The sequence below is a fragment of the Pseudophryne corroboree genome, chromosome 7 (assembly GCF_028390025.1).
Source record: "Pseudophryne corroboree isolate aPseCor3 chromosome 7, aPseCor3.hap2, whole genome shotgun sequence".
In the NCBI taxonomy this organism is placed as follows: domain Eukaryota; kingdom Metazoa; phylum Chordata; class Amphibia; order Anura; family Myobatrachidae; genus Pseudophryne; species Pseudophryne corroboree.
Window position 1 is genome coordinate 433658569 of NC_086450.1, and position 23413 is coordinate 433681981.

Sequence of the window (23413 nt, forward strand, 5' to 3'; positions counted from 1 at the left end):
CTATTGTCACCCTCTGCCTCTCTGTGTCAACCTCTGCCTCCCTTCCTTATGCTGCCACCCTCTGTATCTCTTTGTCACCCACTGACATGTGGCATATTGTAAACTGGGGTTGGGGTAGAGGAGGAACCCCAAATTATATTTTTGCACCTAGGTCCTACACTCACAAGTTCCGCTACTGGACTCCATGTAATGAATATTGCTTCATTCCACAGAATAGCTGTGTACATCAACTGGTCCAATTATTGTATGGTCTTGTCCTGCTCTCAGTACAGCAAGCGGAGGCACAAATGTACTGTATAGGACCAGGGTTGTACTGGCCCACAGGGGTACAGGGGAAACCACCGGTAGTGCCTACTACCTGGGGGCCCACCCCCTCCTCTAGGGATCAGGTTCCAGACTGTGCTGTTCCTAATCTAGTACATTATCTTGCATGCACTACAGTATTTACTGTATAGATTTATCTAGGGGACCAACACTTGCAAAATGGTTAGGCAAACCAATGTGGTGGCTGGGCACACCCCCTCTAGAGATTGGCCACACCCCTAAACATGGGCCCCATCACTGCATTCCCCCGGTGGGCCCTACATGCCCCAGTCCGACACTGTATAGGACTGACGACACCTGTTCTTTTGTGGTTTTAGGAAGATAAGATAGTCACAGCTGGAACTGCACTTATTTAGCTGTGGTTTCTTGTTTTGGGAAACACGTTCTAATATGAGACTTTATAGGAACATGCAAGCAAGAGAAGTGCATGACGATAAGACACCGCAGATGTTCTTCACACAGCGTAATTAGAGGCACCTGTATCTCTCAGCAACTGTACTGTACAAAAAAAATGTTTCATAGAAAAACTTTTTGCTTGTAAACACTTTTTATGGATAATAAATGACTTGAGGGTGTTGTATGATTAATAATTATATAAGCTATAACTTCGAGAGTAACAGTAAATTTATAATACTGTCATTTTGGGTCTGAATATCTGTTTTTACTATATCACCCTAAAAATGATAATCTCACAATCACACTGGAATGAATCATAGTGTCAGGCATAGGATCTCATCATGTCATGGAATAGCAAAGGGTGGAGAAGGAGGTAGAGAATGTCACAAGAAAGCAAAGCGCTCTGAGGGGCATTCCAAAGCATCTGTGCTCACTATAACATGTGCCATGTGACTGTGGTTACCATGGTAGTCACATAACGCTGGATAAAAGATGACAAATTATCTTTAATAGCAACATAGAGGAGCAAATCAAGGAAAAAGCGTAATGACCAAGCTAATGCTTATAGAGCACCATGGTGATGTTAAAGAAAGCACTCCTGACTTTTTTTTTTTACACATAATTGCTGGTTTAATATAAAATGTTATAAAATGAATATTATAGGCTCATTTGTTTATTTCAAAAGGCATGAGGCATTAATGTCTGATGCATAGTCCATAGTGTGTCACAAATGTGCCGGGAATAAACCAAGCCACATAATCTGAATTCAGCCTGTCGCCGAGGGTTCTCACTAGTCAGTATCTCTGCTTAGTGGTAGGCAAAGCATTTATGGCTTTCTGAGCTATTCCCTATATATATATATATATATATAAGTCAGGCACAGGTCATCTGCATGAGATTGTCCTCATAGCGCACAGAACACACAAGACCTGCCCTGACCAGCAATGGTGCATGAGTTCCTTTGGAATTATATATATTTGCAGGATCATAATAACTGAATATTAATTTACAAGCGATTCCATTTCAGCAACACGTTAATCATGCCACTATTTAGGAGACAATATAAAATAACATCCTAGTGTGACTTGAGAGTTTGGCTACTCTGCGGTGTATATAGCCGATCAGTCATCCGACTGCCTGATCAGGTAACCGTTGAAGATAATATAGACATCGGTGTCATCGTTGTATAGGGCGTTCTCTCTTTCCCGTTTAAACATCCTCACCCATACCTCGTCCTTCTCCTTCAGCTGGAGCATTAGGCTCTGGCTCTGCATGATACTCCGATCACTGGGCTGTGCATACAAGATTGCCGTCTCCTGGTCGTTCTTCATGATGTGTAGATAGGTCTCCTTCAAGTTCCAAGTGTGCACATTCAGGTTGAAGAAGTAGACACCGGCGATGTAGCAGACAAAGGTTCCGGAGAACATGTTGAAGTGCCCGTACAGGTTCACAAATTCAGTGTCAAACCCCACGGGTTGGTAGTAATCAGTGCTGTGCAGTGATTTGCGACGGGCCACTGAGAAAGCAGAGTATTGGACCTTGCAGGAATTCCCTGGTGGCCCTACATGGCCCTTTTGGCCTTTAATTCCTAATGTGCCTTGTGGTCCTCGTTCCCCTTCTTTTCCTGAGATGCCTGGAGGTCCCTTACCGCCTATGTCTCCCTTGTCACCTGTAAAAATGGTTTGTATACATTACTCAGAGGTTTTGTATTCCAGATTAATATGTGACATGATTCTATTACAGTCTATTACATGAAGGAAATAAGCCATTTAACATTGGTCCGCGCTGCCCTGGCTGCTCCCCGTTCCCAGCCTTCCATGTGATATGTCACCCACCTGTGCTGCCGGTCTTTATTTTTGTATTTTTACAGCTAAGCTTTCCTCTTGATAAATATTAAATCCATACAATTACAGGACTGCCACAAAACGTGGGCCTGATGTTATCCATGCTGTGTTTTCAGTGTTCCCCACTAATACTACACTATTATCCAGTCTCTATGGGGGTCATTCAGATCTGATCGCTGGGCAGCGATTTTGTGCAGTCCTGCGATCAGATAGTTGACGCCTACAGGGGGAGTGTTTTTTCGCTTTGCAAGTGTGCGAAGTGTGCAGTCTCTGTGCAGCCCAGGACTTACTCTTCCTGTGCGATTGTTTCCTGCTGATCGGGGGCCAGAGCTGACACCCTCCCTGAAAACGCTTGTGCCCGTCTGCGTTTTTCCAGATACTCCCTGAAAACGGTCAGTTGCCACCCACAATCGCCCTCTACCTGTCAATCTCCTTGCAAACGCCCGTGCAAATGGATCCTTTGCACAATCCCGTTGCAGGGCGCCGATGCTCGTTGCAGCCGTGCGTCATGCCTGCGCATTGCAGTGAATAAGCATGCCCAGTTCAGATCTGATGGCCCGCTGTGCGAAGACACAGCAGCAATCAGATCTGAATGACCCCTTATGTATCAAACATTGCAACTTGTAGGATGGAAATGTAGGATGTGGTCATTTAAACACATATAGCTGACAAAATGAGAACAATTATATAAGAAACAAGGGGCTTGATCCAATTAGGTGTGAGTCTGCAAATACGAGTTTGTTTCTCGCACGCAGAAGAAATGTGAGATCCAATTAGAAATGCCTATTTGCAGTAGTCGCAGCGAGATTGTGCACATTTTCTACAAATTGTGACCTGGGAGAAGGGCATGAAAAAAGCGGGGACCTTCGTGGACCCCCAAAAAGTGACCATACAGAAGGCTGTTAGTGGGGGAGGTAGTAGGGGGGGGTGGCCAATGGGTTTTGAAGCAAGTCACAACATTTTTACCTTAGGAGAGAGTATTGACTGCATAGGAGAGAAAAGAGTTAAACATCTGGGGAGGGGTGGACCTAGCTGTGAGGAAAGTACAGCCTTCTTTAGGGGGAGGGCTTGATATATATAGGGAAGGTGAAGCCATCTTAAGTCTCTTGGTGATTTGGTTTCCCACCCTCCCGCCCTGGTAGTTGGAAATTTTGGCACGTGGTGCTTTGGCTCTAAAGTTGTTGGCTGTTTTCGTTGGCTATTTATTGGCGGAAAAGAACGGCAGTTTGGTATTGTAGGGAAAACTGTAGTGTTTTACAGTTTGTTGTGGTTTAGGTGCACTCACCTCCGGTTTAGGTGCACTCACCTCCATCGACTTATGGCCGCATGACCACCCGTCCGGGAAGGCAGCGGCAGGGCACCCAGGAGCGGTGGGTAGTCACTGTGGGGGTTGAGTTGTCACCTATTACCGGTTTATGGTAAGTTTTTAGTAAATTTATAGGGTTAAGTTATTTAAGGTTAATTTAGATTAATTGAGCCGTTCTTTTGGGCCGCCACCATATGCCAGCTGGAGCGGCATATTAAATTAATCTCTTTATTTACAGGTTTCCTAATGGTTAGGGACAAATAAATAGCTAGCAATTTTCTGCCAAAATTCAAGTCTCAGTGTCGTTATTTCTGGTTCTTGGTTATGAATGCTTTACTTTCAAAGAAAGGGGTCCACCAAATATCACTAAGATGTTTAAGAGTGCACACAAAAAACAACCCTGAAAAATGAATGCGAATTTGGAATTGGATTGCAAAATTGCCATGATTATGTCTCGCAGGACCCAATCCGCACCTAACTGGATTGACCCTAAGGACGGAGTCAGTTTACTGAGGGGTGGTAAGATACAACAATGTGCACTTGCAGGCAGTCACCACTGGGAGTGCTGCTGGACACCTTACTTACTGTATACTTTTCCACTGACATAAAAATCCCAGGTTTTTGCACGTGAACGTACAAAACCTGGGATTTTAGTTAGAGATGAGCGCCTGAAATTTTTCGGGTTTTGTGTTTTGGTTTTGTGTTCGGTTCCGCGGCCGTGTTTTGGGTTCGACCGCGTTTTGGCAAAACCTCACCGAATTTTTTTTGTCGGATTCGGGTGTGTTTTGGATTCGGGTGTTTTTTTCAAAAAACCCTAAAAAACAGCTTAAATCATAGAATTTGGGGGTCATTTTGATCCCATATTATTATTAACCTCAAAAACCATAATTTCCACTCATTTTCAGTCTATTCTGAATACCTCACACCTCACAATATTATTTTTAGTCCTAAAATTTGCACCGAGGTCGCTGGATGACTAAGCTAAGCGACCCTAGTGGCCGACACAAACACCTGGCCCATCTAGGAGTGGCACTGCAGTGTCACGCAGGATGGCCCTTCCAAAAAACACTCCCCAAACAGCACATGACGCAAAGAAAAAAAGAGGCGCAATGAGGAAGAGGTGTGAGTAAGATTAGCGACCCTAGTGGCCGACACAAACACCGGGCCCATCTAGGAGTGGCACTGCAGTGTCACGCAGGATGTCCCTTCCAAAAAACCCTCCCCAAACAGCACATGACGCAAAGAAAAATAAAAGAAAAAAGAGGTGCAAGATGGAATTGTCCTTGGGCCCTCCCACCCACCCTTATGTTGTATAAACAGGACATGCACACTTTAACCAACCCATCATTTCAGTGACAGGGTCTGCCACACGACTGTGACTGATATGACGGGTTGGTTTGGACCCCCACCAAAAAAGAAGCAATTAATCTCTCCTTGCACAAACTGGCTCTACAGAGGCAAGATGTCCACCTCATCATCATCCTCCGATATATCACCGTGTACATCCCCCTCCTCACAGATTATCAATTCGTCCCCACTGGAATCCACCATCTCAGCTCCCTGTGTACTTTGTGGAGGCAATTGCTGCTGGTCAATGTCTCCGCGGAGGAATTGATTATAATTCATTTTAATGAACATCATCTTCTCCACATTTTCTGGATGTAACCTCGTACGCCGATTGCTGACAAGGTGAGCGGCGGCACTAAACACTCTTTCGGAGTACACACTTGTGGGAGGGCAACTTAGGTAGAATAAAGCCAGTTTGTGCAAGGGCCTCCAAATTGCCTCTTTTTCCTGCCAGTATAAGTACGGACTGTGTGACGTGCCTACTTGGATGCGGTCACTCATATAATCCTCCACCATTCTTTCAATGTTGAGAGAATCATATGCAGTGACAGTAGACGACATGTCCGTAATCGTTGTCAGGTCCTTCAGTCCGGACCAGATGTCAGCATCAGCAGTCGCTCCAGACTGCCCTGCATCACCGCCAGCGGGTGGGTTCGGAATTCTGAGCCTTTTCCTCGCACCCCCAGTTGCGGGAGAATGTGAAGGAGGAGATGTTGACAGGTCGCGTTCCGCTTGACTTGACAATTTTGTCACCAGCAGGTCTTTGCACCCCAGCAGACTTGTGTCTGCCGGAAAGAGAGATCCAAGGTAGGTTTTAAATCTAGGATCGAGCACGGTGGCCAAAATGTAGTGCTCTGATTTCAACAGATTGACCACCCGTGAATCCTTGTTAAGCGAATTAAGGGCTGCATCCACAAGTCCCACATGCCTAGCGGAATCGCTCCCTTTTAGCTCCTTCTTCAATGCCTCCAGCTTCTTCTGCAAAAGCCTGATGAGGGGAATGACCTGACTCAGGCTGGCAGTGTCTGAACTGACTTCACGTGTGGCAAGTTCAAAGGGCATCAGAACCTTGCACAACGTTGAAATCATTCTCCACTGCACTTGAGACAGGTGCATTCCACCTCCTATATCGTGCTCAGTTGTATAGGCTTGAATGGCCTTTTGCTGCTCCTCCAACCTCTGAAGCATATAGAGGGTTGAATTCCACCTCGTTACCACTTCTTGCTTCAGATGATGGCAGGGCAGGTTCAGTAGTTTTTGGTAGTGCTCCAGTCTTCTGTACGTGGTGCCTGTACGCCGAAAGTGTCCCGCAATTCTTCTGGCCACCGACAGCATCTCTTGCACGCCCCTGTCGTTTTTTAAAAAATTCTGCACCACCAAATTCAAGGTATGTGCAAAACATGGGACGTGCTGGAATTTGCCCATATTTAATGCACACACAATATTGCTGGCGTTGTCCGATGCCACAAATCCACAGGAGAGTCCAATTGGGGTAAGCCATTCTGCGATGATCTTCCTCAGTTGCCGTAAGAGGTTTTCAGCTGTGTGCGTATTCTGGAAAGCGGTGATACAAAGCGTAGCCTGCCTAGGAAAGAGTTGGCGTTTGCGAGATGCTGCTACTGGTGCCGCCGCTGCTGTTCTTGCGGCGGGAGTCCATACATCTACCCAGTGGGCTGTCACAGTCATATAGTCCTGACCCTGCCCTGCTCCACTTGTCCACATGTCCGTGGTTAAGTGGACATTGGGTACAACTGCATTTTTTAGGACACTGGTGAGTCTTTTTCTGACGTCCGTGTACATTCTCGGTATCGCCTGCCTACAGAAGTGGAACCTAGATGGTATTTGGTAACGGGGGCACACTGCCTCAATAAATTGTCTAGTTCCCTGTGAACTAACGGCGGATACCGGACGCACGTCTAACACCAACATAGTTGTCAAGGACTCAGTTATCCGCTTTGCAACAGGATGACTGCTGTGATATTTCATCTTCCTCGCAAAGGACTGTTGGACAGTCAATTGCTTACTGGAAGTAGTACAAGTGGGCTTACGACTTCCCCTCTGGGATGACCATCGACTCCCAGCAGCAACAACAGCAGCGCCAGCAGCAGTAGGCGTTACACGCAAGGATGCATCGGAGGAATCCCAGGCAGGAGAGGACTCGTCAGAATTGCCAGTGACATGGCCTGCAGGACTATTGGCATTCCTGGGGAAGGAGGAAATTGACACTGAGGGAGTTGGTGGGGTGGTTTGCGTGAGCTTGGTTACAAGAGGAAGGGATTTACTGGTCAGTGGACTGCTTCCGCTGTCGGCCCAAGTTTTTGAACTTGTCACTGACTTATTATGAATGCGCTGCAGGTGACGTATAAGGGAGGATGTTCCGAGGTGGTTAACGTCCTTACCCCTACTTATTACAGCTTGACAAAGGGAACACACGGCTTGACACCTGTTGTCCGCATTTCTGGTGAAATACTTCCACACCGAAGAGCTGATTTTTTTGGTATTTTCACCAGGCATGTCAACGGCCCTATTCCTCCCACGGACAACAGGTGTCTCCCCGGGTGCCTGACTTAAACAAACCACCTCACCATCAGAATCCTCCTGGTCAATTTCCTCCCCAGCGCCAGCAACACCCATATCCTCCTCATCCTGGTGTACTTCAACACTGACATCTTCAATCTGACTATCAGGAACTGGACTGCGGGTGCTCCTTCCAGCACTTGCAGGGGGCGTGCAAATGGTGGAAGGCGCATGCTCTTCACGTCCAGTGTTGGGAAGGTCAGGCATCGCAACCGACACAATTGGACTCTCCTTGTGGATTTGGGATTTCGAAGAACGCACAGTTCTTTGCGGTGCTACTGCTTTTGCCAGCTTGAGTCTTTTCATTTTTCTAGCGAGAGGCTGAGTGCCTCCATCCTCATGTGAAGCTGAACCACTAGCCATGAACATAGGCCAGGGCCTCAGCCGTTCCTTGCCACTCCGTGTGGTAAATGGCATATTGGCAAGTTTACGCTTCTCCTCCGACAATTTTATTTTAGGTTTTGGAGTCCTTTTTTTACTGATATTTGGTGTTTTGGATTTGACATGCTCTGTACTATGACATTGGGCATCGGCCTTGGCAGACGACGTTGCTGGCATTTCATCGTCTCGGCCATGACTAGTGGCAGCAGCTTCAGCACGAGGTGGAAGTGGATCTTGATCTTTCCCTAATTTTGGAACCTCAACATTTTTGTTCTCCATATTTTAATAGGCACAACTAAAAGGTGCCGAGTGCCGACAACTAAAACTGCCGAGTGCCGACACAGAGGTAGCTACAGCCGTGAACTACCGTACTGTACTGTGTCTGCTGCTAATATAGACTGGTTGATAAAGAGATGTAGTAGTATGTATGTATAAAGAAGAAAGAAAAAAAAACCACGGGTAGGTGGTATACAATTATGGACGGACTGCCGAGTGCCGACACAGAGGTAGCTACAGCCGTGAACTACCGTACTGTACTGTTTCTGCTGCTAATATAGACTGGTTGATAAAGAGATGTAGTAGTATGTATGTATAAAGAAGAAAGAAAAAAAAACCACGGGTAGGTGGTATACAATTATGGAAGGACTGCCGAGTGCCGACACAGAGGTAGCTACAGCCGTGAACTACCGTACTGTACTGTGTCTGCTGCTAATATAGACTGGTTGATAAAGAGATGTAGTAGTATGTATGTATAAAGAAGAAAGAAAAAAAAACCACGGGTAGGTGGTATACAATTATGGACGGACTGCCGAGTGCCGACACAGAGGTAGCTACAGCCGTGAACTACCGTACTGTACTGTGTCTGCTGCTACTATAGACTGGTTGATAAAGAGATGTAGTAGTATGTATGTATAAAGAAGAAAGAAAAAAAAACCACGGGTAGGTGGTATACAATTATGGACGGACTGCCGAGTGCCGACACAGAGGTAGCTACAGCCGTGAACTACCGTACTGTACTGTGTCTGCTGCTAATATAGACTGGTTGATAAAGAGATGTAGTAGTATGTATGTATAAAGAAGAAAGAAAAAAAAACCACGGGTAGGTGGTATACAATTATGGACGGACTGCCGAGTGCCGACACAGAGGTAGCTACAGCCGTGAACTACCGTACTGTACTGTGTCTGCTGCTAATATAGACTGGTTGATAAAGAGATGTAGTAGTATGTATGTATAAAGAAGAAAGAAAAAAAAACCACGGGTAGGTGGTATACAATTATGGACGGACTGCCGAGTGCCGACACAGAGGTAGCTACAGCCGTGAACTACCGTACTGTGTCTGCTGCGACTGGATGATAAATAATGATATAAAAAATATATATATATCACTACTGCAGCCGGACAGGTATATATATTATATAATGACGGACCTGCTGGACACTGTCTGTCAGCAGAATGAGTTTTTTATAGAATAAAAAAAAAAACACCACACAAGTGAAGTCACACGACGAGTGTTTAACTTTTTCAGGCAATCACACAATATAGTATACTACTAACTATACTGGTGGTCAGTGTGGTCAGGTCACTGGTCAGTCACACTGGCAGTGGCACTCCTGCAGCAAAAGTGTGCACTGTTTAATTTTAATATAATATGTACTCCTGGCTCCTGCTATAACCTATAACTGGCACTGCAGTGCTCCCCAGTCTCCCCCACAATTATAAGCTGTGTGAGCTGAGCACAGTCAGATATATATACATAGATGATGCAGCACACTGGGCTGAGCAGTGCACACAGATATGGTATGTGACTGAGTCACTGTGTGTATCGTTTTTTTCAGGCAGAGAACGGATATATTAAATAAAAACTGCACTGTCTGGTGGTCACTGTGGTCAGTCACTAGTAAACTCTGCACTCTCTACACTTCTACAGTACTCCTAAGCTCCAGTAAATCAGGTCAATCTCTCTCTCTCTCTCTCTTCTAATCTAACTGGTGGCACTGGTCACTGGTCACACTATCAGCAGCAAGTAGTACTCCTCCTATATGCTCCCCAAAATTTGTGTCTCTCTCTAGTACTCTAGTCACTCTAAACGGAGAGGACGCCAGCCACGTCCTCTCCCTATCAATCTCAATGCACGTGTGAAAATGGCGGCGACGCGCGGCTCCTTATATAGAATCCGAGTCTCGCGATAGAATCCGAGCCTCGCGAGAATCCGACAGCGTCATGATGACGTTCGGGCGCGCTCGGGTTAACCGAGCAAGGCGGGAAGATCCGAGTCGCTCGGACCCGTGAAAAAAAACATGAAGTTCGTGCGGGTTCGGATTCAGAGAAACCGAACCCGCTCATCTCTAATTTTAGTCAGTGGAAAAGGAGACCACCTGGGATTAAACCCCGGATCCCCATCCCTGCTCCAGACCAGGGTCACGAAGCTGAGACCCAGGAATTTTCTTGGTTGATAGGCCCAGCAATTTTCCAGGTCGCAGTGGAAAAGGAGTATACGTTTGCATTTGATTGTGTTTTATTTATTTTACATACTGTATCTAATGTGTGAATGTTGATTCAATCTCATACCCTAACTGGAGTGCAGTAACGACCACTTAATTCCTAGTGTGTTTGTGTCAGGGGGGTCTTAATAAATTGATACTATAGCTGAACACTGCAACAGTGCTGTGGGTTTGTGCATGCTGATCACATGATATTAATAGCTTCGGTAAATGTAATGTAGGTAGGATCTAAATGCCAACCTAGTGAAATGGCTGTATATAGATTCAATTCAATTTGTGTTTTACTCATTTGCAATTAATTAACATCCTCTGCATTTTTACCACAGTCTGTTCAGTAGTGTAAGCACCTGACCTGACATCTCCCTGGCTCTCATTAAGTGAACATAAAGAAGTCTGTACTAACATGCCTCGCGTCTGCTTCATCCTCCTTCTGCTGATATACCAAGGGTGACGCTCTTCAATGCTGCGCCTCTAAACGGGCAATAACATTACATACAAAACACGCCTCTAAAGACGCTTTGAAAAGTGAACTTACCACCAAGGGGCTGTCGTATGGGTATGGTTATAGATATGTTTAGTGCTTAAGAGGTACATTTACTAAGCAGTGATAAGAGTGGAGAAGTGAGCCAGTGGAGAAGTGCCCATGGCAACCAATCAGCACTGAAGTAACATCTATAATTTGCATACTATAAAATGATACAGAGCTGCTGATTGGTTGATGGGGAAATTTCTCCACTGGCTCACTTCTCCGCTCTTATCACTGCTTAGTAAATGTTCCCCTAAGACAGAAAGGGCTTCCAAGGGAGTAGCAGTGATAGCAACGCCAGCCACATCCAGAATAATGTTCATGGGCACTAACACCTACTCCATGCTGGATGCAAACAGATGCAGCTGCAAATGGCGCCCACTCGCCCTGTATGTGTAGATGTGTAACAACAAATTCAGGATGACACTTGCAGCATAAGTGTAATACAGGTCTTTACTCAGCATGAGCCAGACACCAAGTGGAAGTAATAGGAGACAAACAGGAAGTGAGTCACCTCGGCATGACATCATCTCCCATGATGCACAGCATGCATTTACAGTACGCATGACTCTAAGCAGAACGGAACTTTGGCTAAACCCACGAGACGGATCTCTTCCGAACGTGCGGCCAGTTGCCACCCAGTAACGCTCATTATTTGACATAATGGGGGTGAGTAAACAGTGTAATCTGCTTAGCTTGCATGGCAACCATTACATGTGCATGTGCTGCAGGCCAACCCAAGCTCCACCCCGGAAATCAATTCTCCTATGGCCAGGGACAGATTGGGGCTATTATACAGTCCTGGCATGTACTAATTATGCATGCGCATGAAGGAAAAGGGGCACTGGTTACTGCTCACAGGAGCGTGCCGCAAGTCACGTGCGCATGTTCCTGTCTCTCTGAGCCGGGTGGCCGAGCGGCCGAGCAGAGCGTCTGGAAACGGTGCTGCTCGGCCGGCCCCTGTCTATGATAGCCAGGCAGTCGAGCAGAGTGTTGGGAGGCTGAGCTGGTCTCTAGGTGTAGCCAGACCGGCCCATAAGCCCTTCCCAGATAGGCAGTCCGGCTTTGCGCATAGCTACACTCTCTAGTCATGTCCTCAGAGCCATCACTATCTCACCTTTCAGAATAGTCATATCTATGTGTGGCCGGACTTTTGGCACTGGTTGGACAACATATTCCTTCACTCTGCTCTTCTTGGGGGGCTCCACTGTATCTTCTGTTGCTCCGCAGCAGCGCACACAGGAAGGGCTTCCAACTTCCTGCCATAGGAACGTTCTAGGTGCAGCGGCATCAGGACACGCCACTGATAAGAAGAGGATGAGCACTGGGAATTCCATCACAGATCCTTCTGGTTTTGCTAAATGCAAAATAAAACAAAATAAACTTTAATGACAATACTTTAAGAATTGATGACGTCACTAGATGTTTCTTCCAGTCTGTGGGTGGTTTTTACTACTATGAATGCCCATCAAATGTCTGCCTTCATTCAAGCATCAAAAATGGTGGCTATAGAACTAAATTATATACAGTAGCTGTGACACACAATAAATGTAATATAAGTGTAGATCTATTTTGTCTACTAAGATACTTATGTTTATTGTGCAGTTATATGAAGGAGCAGTCACACTTTTAGTAGAAGCTTTCAGAACCTCTTATATAAGAACTTTTTTTGTGCCACACTTTGCCGTTGACCCATTTAAAAACCGATGAAGGTGATTCCCTAATTTCCAAGTTGTAAACAAATTTGCTTGAGGAAACTTATGTCCCAGAAATGTCCCTGTATTAGAGTATTGACCAACTGCACAATAACCGTTTTTCTAATTGTCTTTGCAGTTATACTTTCATATTTTAAGGCTACTGTACATTTCTACATTCTGACCGTGTTGACATTAGGGTGTAGTATGGTATGCCGGCGGCCGGGCTCCCGGCGACCAGCATACCGGCGCCGGGAGGCCGACCGCCGGCATACCGACCGCCTGCATACCGACAGCGTGGCGAGCGCAAATGAGCCCCTTGCGGGGTCGCTGCGCTCGCCACGCTATTTATTCTCCCTCCAGGGGGGTCGTGGATCCCCATGAGGGAGAATATGTGTCGGTATGCCGGGTGTCGGGATTCCGGCGCCGGTATACTGTGCGCCGGGATCCCGACATTCGGCAACCAGAAGACCACCCTTGACATTATGGTGTTGACAAAATGAAGGTTAACTCTATATACAACATACTGTACTGTATATATTAGTGTTTCTTGTTCCATTTTTGTGAACTTAATGGGTACTGGGGATGGGGAATCCGGGAGGCATGGCCACTCCCTCTCCAAAAAAAAATTAAATACTGTATATATATGAAGTGGTGCCGCGAGCTGCAAAGTTGGACATTCGTCCCCTCCGTGCCTCTCCAACAACCATGGGCCTGCATAATCTGGAAACACCACCCCAACCCCTCCTCGGCGCCATGGATTTGGCCATGCTGTCCCCTGAGAACACGGGACCCATGGATGTCTCAACGGCTTAGTGAATAGCGTCTCCCGTGTACCACAGTGCGCTGAGTTCTCATTGGAGGAGCTCGGCACAAGTAATAACAAAGGTGCTGTAATGCTGGTCTGTCACTGATTACCATCTTTACAGAGAATAGGAGACGCAGTAGTTAAACTTAAGTAGACTTAATAATGTTTGTTTAAACCTAGAACCCTGTACAGGAGGGATACGGTCATTAGGTCGACCACACTTAGGTCGACAGTCATTAGGTCATTAGGTCGACCACTATTGGTTGGCATCAGGGCCGGTTCAAGGGCGCTCTGCGCCCCCGGGCAGGAAAGGGGGCGTGGCCTAATACAGGGGGCGTGGTCAGTTACGCCCCCTGTACATTGCTAGCGCCGCTTGAATGCTGGGCGTTGCGCGATGACGTCATCGCGCACCGCTCAGCAAAGTTACTCTCCACGAAGGGAAACTAGACGCATAGCGTCTATTTCCCTTCACAGAAGGCGGACGGCAGCGGAGGCGGACGGGGGACACAGCGGGCAGCAGTGGCGGATCTTGCCACGGTGCGGCGCCCTCCGGATGGCGCCAGCGCCCTCCGGAAGGCGGCGCCCCGGGCAAAAGTCCTGCTTGCCCGTGGCAAGATCCGCTACTGGTTGGCATGCATTAGGTCGACATGGTCACTAGGTCGCCATGGCCACTAGCTTGACGTGTACTAGGTCGACATGCGTTTTTCACTTATTTTTTCACTTTTTCATACTTTACGATCCACGTGGACTACGATTGGGAATAGTAACCTTGGTCTAGCGCAGCAGTAACAGAGCGATGCACCGTGCACGAAGCATGGCGAGCCATGCGAGGGGACACAGTCTACTAATTGGGGTTCCCCGTCACTTTACGAAGAAAACAACACCCAAAAAAGTAAAAAAAACTCATGTTGACATTTCCATGTCGACCTAGTGACCATACCGACCTAATGCATGTCGACAAATGGTGGTCGACCTAATGACTGTCGACCTAATGACCCATACCCGTACAGGATGTGCAATAGAATATCACCAAGAGGGGTCAGCCGCACTGCTATTGTGTATTTGTCTGTGTACTGTCGGATTTGTGTACCTCAGTCATAGCTGACAATGATCGGTGGCTTTGATAAACCGCGTCTTAGTAAAATCTATCCCCACGTCTCCCAATTGATTGGTAACCCCATTCTCACATTTCCTTGGCGGCTGGTATTTAATCTGCTGTAGTAGGATCTATATATCAGCATATAACACGCAGCTACCAGGAGTTCCGCTATCCCTGGCCATTCTATTATGAGCACAGCTGCATCAAGCAAAGAAACAAGCACATTGGGGTAAATTTACTAAGATGGGAGTTCTATTTAAGATGGGATGTTGTCCATAGCAACCAATCAGCTTCTACTTCTCATTTATCTAGCACCTTCTAGAAGATAATACCTGTAATCTGATTGGTTGCTATGGGCAACATTCCATCTTAAATAGAACTCCCATCTTAGTAAATTTACCCCATTGTCTGATGACAGAGTTCTCAGGTAGAGATGCTCTTGTTAGAAGTGTAGGTGTTGTGTGTAAGTGTAAATAGATAGTCTAGATTGCTGTAATCAAAAGTATATAGTAGTTTTTATTGCAATAAATTGGATTTTATTGGTATTTTTTGCCGTCCTTTTATTTATTTTAAAAATGTTGCAGAAAAGAATCTCTATCATCCTTTAGGATGGGGAATTTCACCAGGGTGCACCAAGCAGCTCCAGGCGTGTTACATAGTGGAAGTTATATTTTTGTACTACTGCATATGACTAGGGCCGCCATCAGGGGAGTACTGGGGGCACAGCTGTCCTGGGCCTGGCCACTCTGACAGAGAGGGGTGGGTCCGGCTCGCTCATGCCACCGCCATCCGCCGTCCTTCCACTAGTATCTTTAATAACTGTCTCCTCTGAGGCAGCAACCATTTTGGGAGGGACATTTTCAACAGTTTAAGCAGGCAGGCGCAAACAGCGGCCTCTGCCAGCACTGCAGACCCGCAGCGGCGGGGGGGGGGGGGGGGGGGATTCCCTGACAACGAGCAGAACCCATGACAACGAGCAGGTCCTGGCATAATTACTGTGTGGGCATAATATGGTGACAAGGGCATTAATCTGGGGGCATAATATGATGTGGTGCATTATTGTGTGGGGCATAATATGGTGACAGGGGCATAACTGTGGGGCATAATATGATGTCAGAGGCATTACCGTAGGGATTTATTATGGTGCAAGGGGCATAATATGGTGTTGCTCCATATTTTTATTTAATTTATATCTCCCATCCGCCACACCCCTGTTCCTGCACCCCCTCCCCCACCCACGCCACACCCCCAATCCTCAGAACCCCTGCAGCCACCTTCCACCCCCCATCCGCACCACCACTGCCCCCCCACACCTGTCCCCCACCCATGGCACAACGCCCCCACGCCCAGAACCCCCCCCCCCTCCCCTACCCACGGCACTCCCACACCAGCTTCTCCCACAGCCCTCCCAAACCCACGTCACCCCTGCTCCCAACTCCCCACCCATGGCACCCTGCCCCTCCACTACGCACAGCACCCCTGCTCCCGCACCCCCACCCCTCCCCTACCTGCAGCACCACCCCCACCCGCCCCTGCAACCATAGCACCCTCACACCCACCCACCCCCAACCGCACGACCCCGGCTAACTGCCCCCTCCCCCACCCGCGGCAAAGCCATGCAGAGGTAAACGGGGCGAAGCCCCTAACGACGGTGTGAAGAGCGCCCGTAGGGCGCGATGAATCGCCTAGTATATATATATATATATATATATATATATATACACAGTATACACATTTTTTGAGGGTTGCCTATTTGGTCGGTCCCAGGTCCCACAATTTCTGATGGCAGCCCTGCATATGATAGATACTGATACTGACACGTCCACTAGCCAATATTGATTAATAGACTCTGTGAGGTATTTTTTTACTGAAGTGCAGGTTTACAGAAGTGGAGATGTTGCCCATAGCAGCCAATCATATTCTGGCTGATATCATGTGTACCAGTGATGGTGAACCTTTGGCACTCCAGCTGTTGTTGAACTACTGTAGACATCTACACATGGGATGTGTAGTTCTACAACAGTTGGAGTGCCAAAGGTTCCCCATCACTGCTCTAGAAGGTGCTAGAAAAACGATAAGCTGAGTCTGATTGGTAGCTATGGGCAACATCTCCACATCTGAGAACCTACACTTTAGTAAATATAACGCCCTGTCTCCACATCACGGGCATGATTCAGAGATGTACGGTAACTCGATGTTAATGCAGACCTCTATTGTTTTTAGCGTTGGATCCGTTTTCAGGGCGTGCCAAAGCCAGTGACTGTGTCCTTGAACGCAGCTTCCTTGGACCTGGAACCGTGGATTTCCCACCCATCCTAAATAACCTGAGGGTTTTTCAGATTACCAATGTTCACGCCTGGAGTCAGGTTGTGACCACTCAAAGAAACGGACAGGGCAAACCACGTGGAGATCCTAATGGTATTTTGTTTTCTGAGGAATATCTACCTCCATTTATAAAAGACAATGGCCCTCATTCCGAGTTGTTCGCTCGTTATTTTTTTTTTCCGCAACGGAGCGATTAGTCGCTAATGCGCATGCGCAATGTTCGCAGTGCGTCTGCGCCAAGTAAATTTGCTAATAAGTTTGGTATTTTACTCACAGCTTAACGAAGAAATTTCTTCGTTCTGGTGATCGGAGTGTGATTGACAGGAAGTGGGTGTTTCTGGGCGGAAACTGGCCGTATTATGGGTGTGTGCGAAAAAACGCAGCTGTTTCTGGGAAAAACGCGGGAGTGTCTGAGTGAACGCTGGGTGTGTTTGTGACGTCAAACCAGGAACGAAACTGACTGAACTGATCGCAGTGGCAGAGTAAGTCTTGAGCTACTCAGAAACTGCAAATAAATTTCTATTCGCAATTCTGCTATGCTAAGATACACTCCCAGTAGGCAGCGGCTTAGCGTGTGCAATGCTGCTAAAAGCAGCTAACGAGCGAACAACTCGGAATGAGGGCCAATGGGGGTAATTCTGAGTTGATCGCAGCAGGATTTTTGTTAGCAGTTGGGCAAAACCATGTGCACTGCAGGGGAGGCAGATATAACATGTGCAGAGAGAGTTAGATTTGGGTGGGTTATATTGTTTCTGTGCAGGGTAAATACCGGCTGCTTTATTTTTACACTGCAAATTAGATTGCAGATTGAACACACCCCACCCAAATCTAACTCTCTCTGCACATGTTATATCTACCGTTCCTGCAGTGCACATGGTTTTGCCGAATTGCTATCAAAAATCCTGTGCGATCAACTTGGAATTACCCCCAATATTTTGTGAGGAATTTACCTCTATAAATTAAATTGACTGTACATAATATTTTGAACTATAATGTATCACACTGGTCTTTGGGGGTCTTGTACTGCAGGGGGGGTGGGGGTGAGAGGGCAGATATAACATGTGCAGAGAGAGTTAGATTTGGTTGGGGTGTGTTCAAACTGAAATCTAAATTACAGTGTAAAAATAAAGAAGCCAGTATTTACCCTGCACAGAAACAAAATAACCCACCCAAATCTAACTCTCTCTGCACATGTTATATTTGCCCCCTCACCCCCACCCCCCCTGCAGTACAACGTGGTTTTGCCCAATTGCTAACTTTTTTGGTTTGCTAACAACTCTGAACTGCTCCCTTTATCTTTGTGCTTTATTTTACGACACATATTAAAAGGGGTTGCGGTCATGTGACCGCTGCTGGGGATCCTGGTGATCACCATGCCGACGCCGGAACCCTAAGCAATCAAAATGTCGTCAGACAGAATGCCGACCCACAGGGACTATTCCCACTCATGGGTGTCCACGTTACCCACAGAGTGGTAATAGAACCTGTGGCAAGCACAGCGAGCCACAGAGTCCGCTGCGTGGCGAGCGCAGCAAGCCCGCAAGGGGCTTTGTTGCACTCGCCCCCCCCTTTCCGGCATTCTGCTGCCGGGGTCGGTATGCTGACCACCAGGATTCCGAGTACCCGTCTCCCAGCCCCAACCCATTAAAAGTTGTTTTAGATTTTTTCATTTACCTACAAGAGTGCATCAAAAAGGGAGTTTTCTTCTGTTGGACCAACTTTCCAATTCTTCTCTGTCTTTAAGAATCCTTCCACTCCCAGAGCGGATTGCAGCGCGATTGTCCTTTGGTTGATAACAGAAGACAGATGCTGCTCTGACTGCTGCCCATCCCAAGATGTAAAGCTGCTCCTAAATAAATGAACCTGTGCCTGGGAGCTAGATACTGAAAGCACACCCTCTGCGGTGTACAGTAAAATGCCCTTTCATCTTAGAACACTGCGTATCCGCACTTTTTTTTTATATATAAAGCACCATTTGTCTGCCGCTGCTGGTGGGATCCACTTACAAGAGCAGCCTGTGTCAGAACAAACACTGTTCAAAGCATTTAGCTGGAGGACAGATTCCCGTGGACCCTGTGTGTCCTGATTCAGGTCTGAAAGTTCTCAGCACGTCATCCGGGCCGTTCAGTTATACGCTCCGAGGCATTAACGCCATGACAGCCTTGGGGATAATGAGCCCTGTGCCCAGACAGGTGTGTTCCTCCTGATTAAAGCTTAACTCACAAGAAAAGTTAGAAGTTGAGAAAAGAAGTTCTGAGAAAAATCCTTCAAGTTCCCATCTCTGCTGGACACAAACCTGCTGCCTGTATGTGATTAAAACTAAGAGGATGAACGTCCTGTTCCTCTATCCCACTGGTCCGCTACGCTCCGTGCTGAATGTATAATATATCTATACAGCCAGAGCACATTAATGTGGAATATACTTGGAAAGGGCGCTTTGGAGACTCAGGGGCCTATTTATTAACATTATTTTTACCAAAATAATGTGAAAAAGGGTGAATGTATTAAAGGGCATTTGGAGCAGTTTTCATGAAAAACTGCTCCAGAACCTTTAAATGTCATTTTTTTAGTAAGCCACATCGCATTCCCCATCCTTATACAGGTTGAGTATCTCATATCCAAAATGCTTGGGACCAGAGGTATTTTGGATATCGGATTATTCCGTAGTTTGGAATAATTGCATACCATAATGAGATATCATGGTGATGGGACCCAAGTCTAAGCACAGAATTCATTTATGTTTCATATACACCTTATACACACAGCCTGAAGGTCATTTTAGCCAATATTTTTAATAATTTTGTGCATTAAACAAAGTGTGTGTACATTCACACAATAAATTTATGTTTCATATACACCTTATACACACAGCCTGAAGGTCATTTAATACAATAATTTTAATTATGTTGTGCATTAAACAAGGTTTGAGTACATTGAGCCATCAGAAAACAAAGGTTTCACTATCTCAGTCTCACTCAAAAAATTCCGTATTTCGGAATATTCCGTATTTCGGAATATTCCGTATTTCGGAATATTTGGATATGGGATACTCAACCTGTAATGGGAAATGCGATGTGGCCGAATTTACTAAAAAAAAAAAAATGTGAAAAAATTAACGCAGTGTGCCCTGTGATAATCTCGCCAGCTCAGGGTGAGATCACAAGGCAGCACTGCCCCTGGCTGAGTTTTCTCTGCCCCTGGCTGAGAATGCTGTGCGGGGACCGGGCTCCAGTGATCAGTTATGTGTGTCCGATGACCACACAAGCTGATCACAGTGTAAAACAAAGTAAAGAGAAAACAAAACAAAAAAAACATACTCACCAGCCACAGGAGCCGGTGTCCGCCGCTCCAGTGAGCGCTGCCGGGCGCTGGGACCTCCATAGGCTGCGCTGTGACCCCGGTGCTGTAAAGTGACACTGCAAAACAGCAGCTCACTTTACAGCACTGCAGGTCACAGCGCAGAAGAAGGAGCCGGCGCCCGGCAGAGCTCACCGAAGCAGCGGACACCGGCTCCTGGGAGTGGTGCTCTATCTGGCGCGGGTGTAGTTACGACTGAGGGGGGGAGGGGACCAGGCGGCAGTGGTAGCAATGGGCAGCGACACATTATTACGAAAAATACCCTGATGATGCTACGAAGAGACATCGCAGGGACAGAGCTTGCCTGCATGTGATAATTGATACATCCATGCGATGTACTCAATTATCGCAGTGCGACTTTGGTCGAGTTTATTACCTGTCATCCGCATCAGACAGAAATCTCCTGCAGAAGTCTAATTACAGCAATGAAAACTACCTGAGTTCAAGCCAGATTAAAGGGGGGATGCAGGGCATACTGTAACCCGGGCCCCCCTTTGTCAGGGGGCCCCCTGGCTAGAGCAAACTAACATCATTAGCTTTCCCTCTTAAGCAGCAGCAGAACCAGCAGCCAGAATGTGAGCAGGACAGTGGGGGTCATTCCGCGTTGATCACTCGCTAGCAGTTTTTACCAGCTGTGCAAACGCATTGTTGCCGCCCACCGGGGAGTGTTTTTTCGCTTTCCAGAAGTGCGAACGCCTGTGCAGCAGAGCGCCTGCAAAAACATTTTGTGCAGAACAAGACCAGCACTGTACTTACTCTTCGTGTGCGTTGATTCTAACGTTGGTGAGTTGGCTTTTGACGTCACACACCCACCCAGCGTTTGGCCAGCCACTCCTGCGTTTTCCCTGGCATGCCTGCGTTTTTCTAAGCACTCCCTGAAAACGGTCAGTTGACACCCAGAAATGCCCCATTCCTGTCAATCTTCTTGCAGCCGCCAGTGCGAATGAAAACGTCGCTAGAACCTGTGCAAAACCACAAAGGCCTTTGTACCCGTACATCGTGCGTGCGCATTGCTGGCCATACGCATGCGCAGAAATGCCAATTTTTAGCCTGATCGCTGCGCTGCGAACAACGGCAGCTAGCGATCAACTTGAAATGACCCCAAGTATGCAGTGAAGGCATAGACCCAGGAGTATCATGAGCTACCAATAGAGCTTTCCGAACAGAGGAGAGATAGGAGGATGGAGAGAACTGTAAGTGACACAGAGATCCCAGTTTATCCTCTTCCCTGCTTGGGTGTCTGAGCCTTGTGTAAACTGCTCTGCAACTAAACCATTTGGGTCTAGAGAGAGACACACACACACATACACACACACAGAGTCCTCCTGAGTCCTGTCCCATTGTGTAAGTAGTACAGAGGCTGCTGCTATTCTTGCAAGTGACAAGATAAATTATTTTATTTTTCTATTTGTATTTTAAGGTTAAGTTATCTGAAAATGTTATATAATAGTTGTCTTTTAATTAGGCAAAGCTATAAATAGTACCCAGACATTATTAGAGTATTAGTTTAAAACTAACATACACCATTGGTTTAAATTTAATATACACAATCCATACCTCCCACCATGACCTATTCCAGGAGGGACAACATGCTCTCTACCTGGACTTCCTTCTTAATTTATGATTGCAGTTACCTGTGTTGAAATACCTTTCTTATCAATTAAATACACAGGTGACACTAATCATACTGTATATTAAGTGAGAAGTCCAGGTAGAGAGCATTTTGTCCCTCCTGGAATGGGACATGTTGGGAGGTATGCACAATCTAATATACACCCCCCACCTTCCACGGGGCCCTCCTGTCTTAAGTGCCCCGGGCACCCCCAAGGCTTAATCCGGCCCTGCCCAGAGGCGTATTTAGGGATGAGGGGACCCGTATACAGTCTGCAACTGAGCCCTCTCCTCTCTCTCTTGCCGGCAGCCAGACAGCATAGTCAGTGTCTGGCTCTGGGCGATACTAGACTCTAGAGTGGTGCTAGAGTCTAATCTAAAAAGGAAAGCAGAGGTGTTCCCCTAGCAACCAATCTGATTTTAGTTGCTAAAGAAAAATGCTAATGAGTGTATGACTGGTTGCTATGAGCAACATCTCCAACTTTACGTTTTTATTTTTATAAACCTAATCCAAGTTAACATTCACAAAGTTGACAGTAGGTCGACATTGATGATGTCAATATGGTTAAAATGTCAACAGCATTAATCTCGATACCTGCAAAATGTTGACGCATAATGTCGACACAAGAAATGTCAACATATAGGTTAGGTTTAGGGTTAGCGCTAGGGTTATACTTACACAAAAACACATTGTTGAGATTTCATGCTGAATGTCTGTCAACCTTATTAACATGTGGACATATTCAATGTGCACGTTACAATCATGTTGACATCATGCTGACCTAATGAATGTCGACATAATATACCACACCCCCTCCTTTTTATGCTAAAAAACCCACAAATTATTTTTATCATTGCTTAATGAGTCGCAACATAGACGTTTTTGGAAATAAAATTTTTGATGCACTTATAGTTGCTGAATTATATGTAACCCAGGGATCTAAATGCTGTTAAATTGTTCTCCTTTACAATGGCGCAGATTTATCAAGCCTTGGGTGATCTATTGCACAGTGATAAAGGGCCTAATTCACACTGGATCGCTGTGCTGCAAATTTGCAGCGGTCTGCGATCAGATAGTCGCCGCCCAGGGAGAGTGAAAACCCGCCCCGTGCAAGTGTGCAAATGCATGTGTACGCCGTGCGAAAATTCCACCAGACAGCTGCAAATCCGTTCGCAACTCACTCACCATTGAATGATTTGCCCACGGTGCAGTGTGTGCGTAGCCCAGGACTTACTCCTGCAGTGCGTTACAAACAGGCTGATCGGGGCCGGAGCTGACGTCACACACACCCGTCCTGAAAACGCTTGGACACACC

The 23413-nt window shown here is 46.6% G+C and overlaps 1 protein-coding gene across 3 annotated transcripts in view; it reads right to left on the reverse strand.

Annotated features, from left to right (window-relative positions):
- Nucleotides 1-1208: 1208 nt before the first annotated feature.
- Nucleotides 1209-23413, reverse strand: part of LOC134945531 (complement C1q tumor necrosis factor-related protein 1-like) — a 122360-nt gene continuing 100155 nt past the window's right edge. For all 3 annotated transcript variants that reach the window (XM_063934877.1, XM_063934878.1, XM_063934876.1), the window contains 2 exons: nt 12321-12560; nt 1209-2389 (listed from right to left, as the gene is read on the reverse strand). In XM_063934877.1, coding sequence (XP_063790947.1) covers nt 1842-2389; nt 12321-12540 — 768 coding nt within the window. In that variant the 5' untranslated portion in view covers nt 12541-12560 and the 3' untranslated portion in view covers nt 1209-1841. The remainder of the gene's footprint in view (nt 2390-12320; nt 12561-23413) is intronic.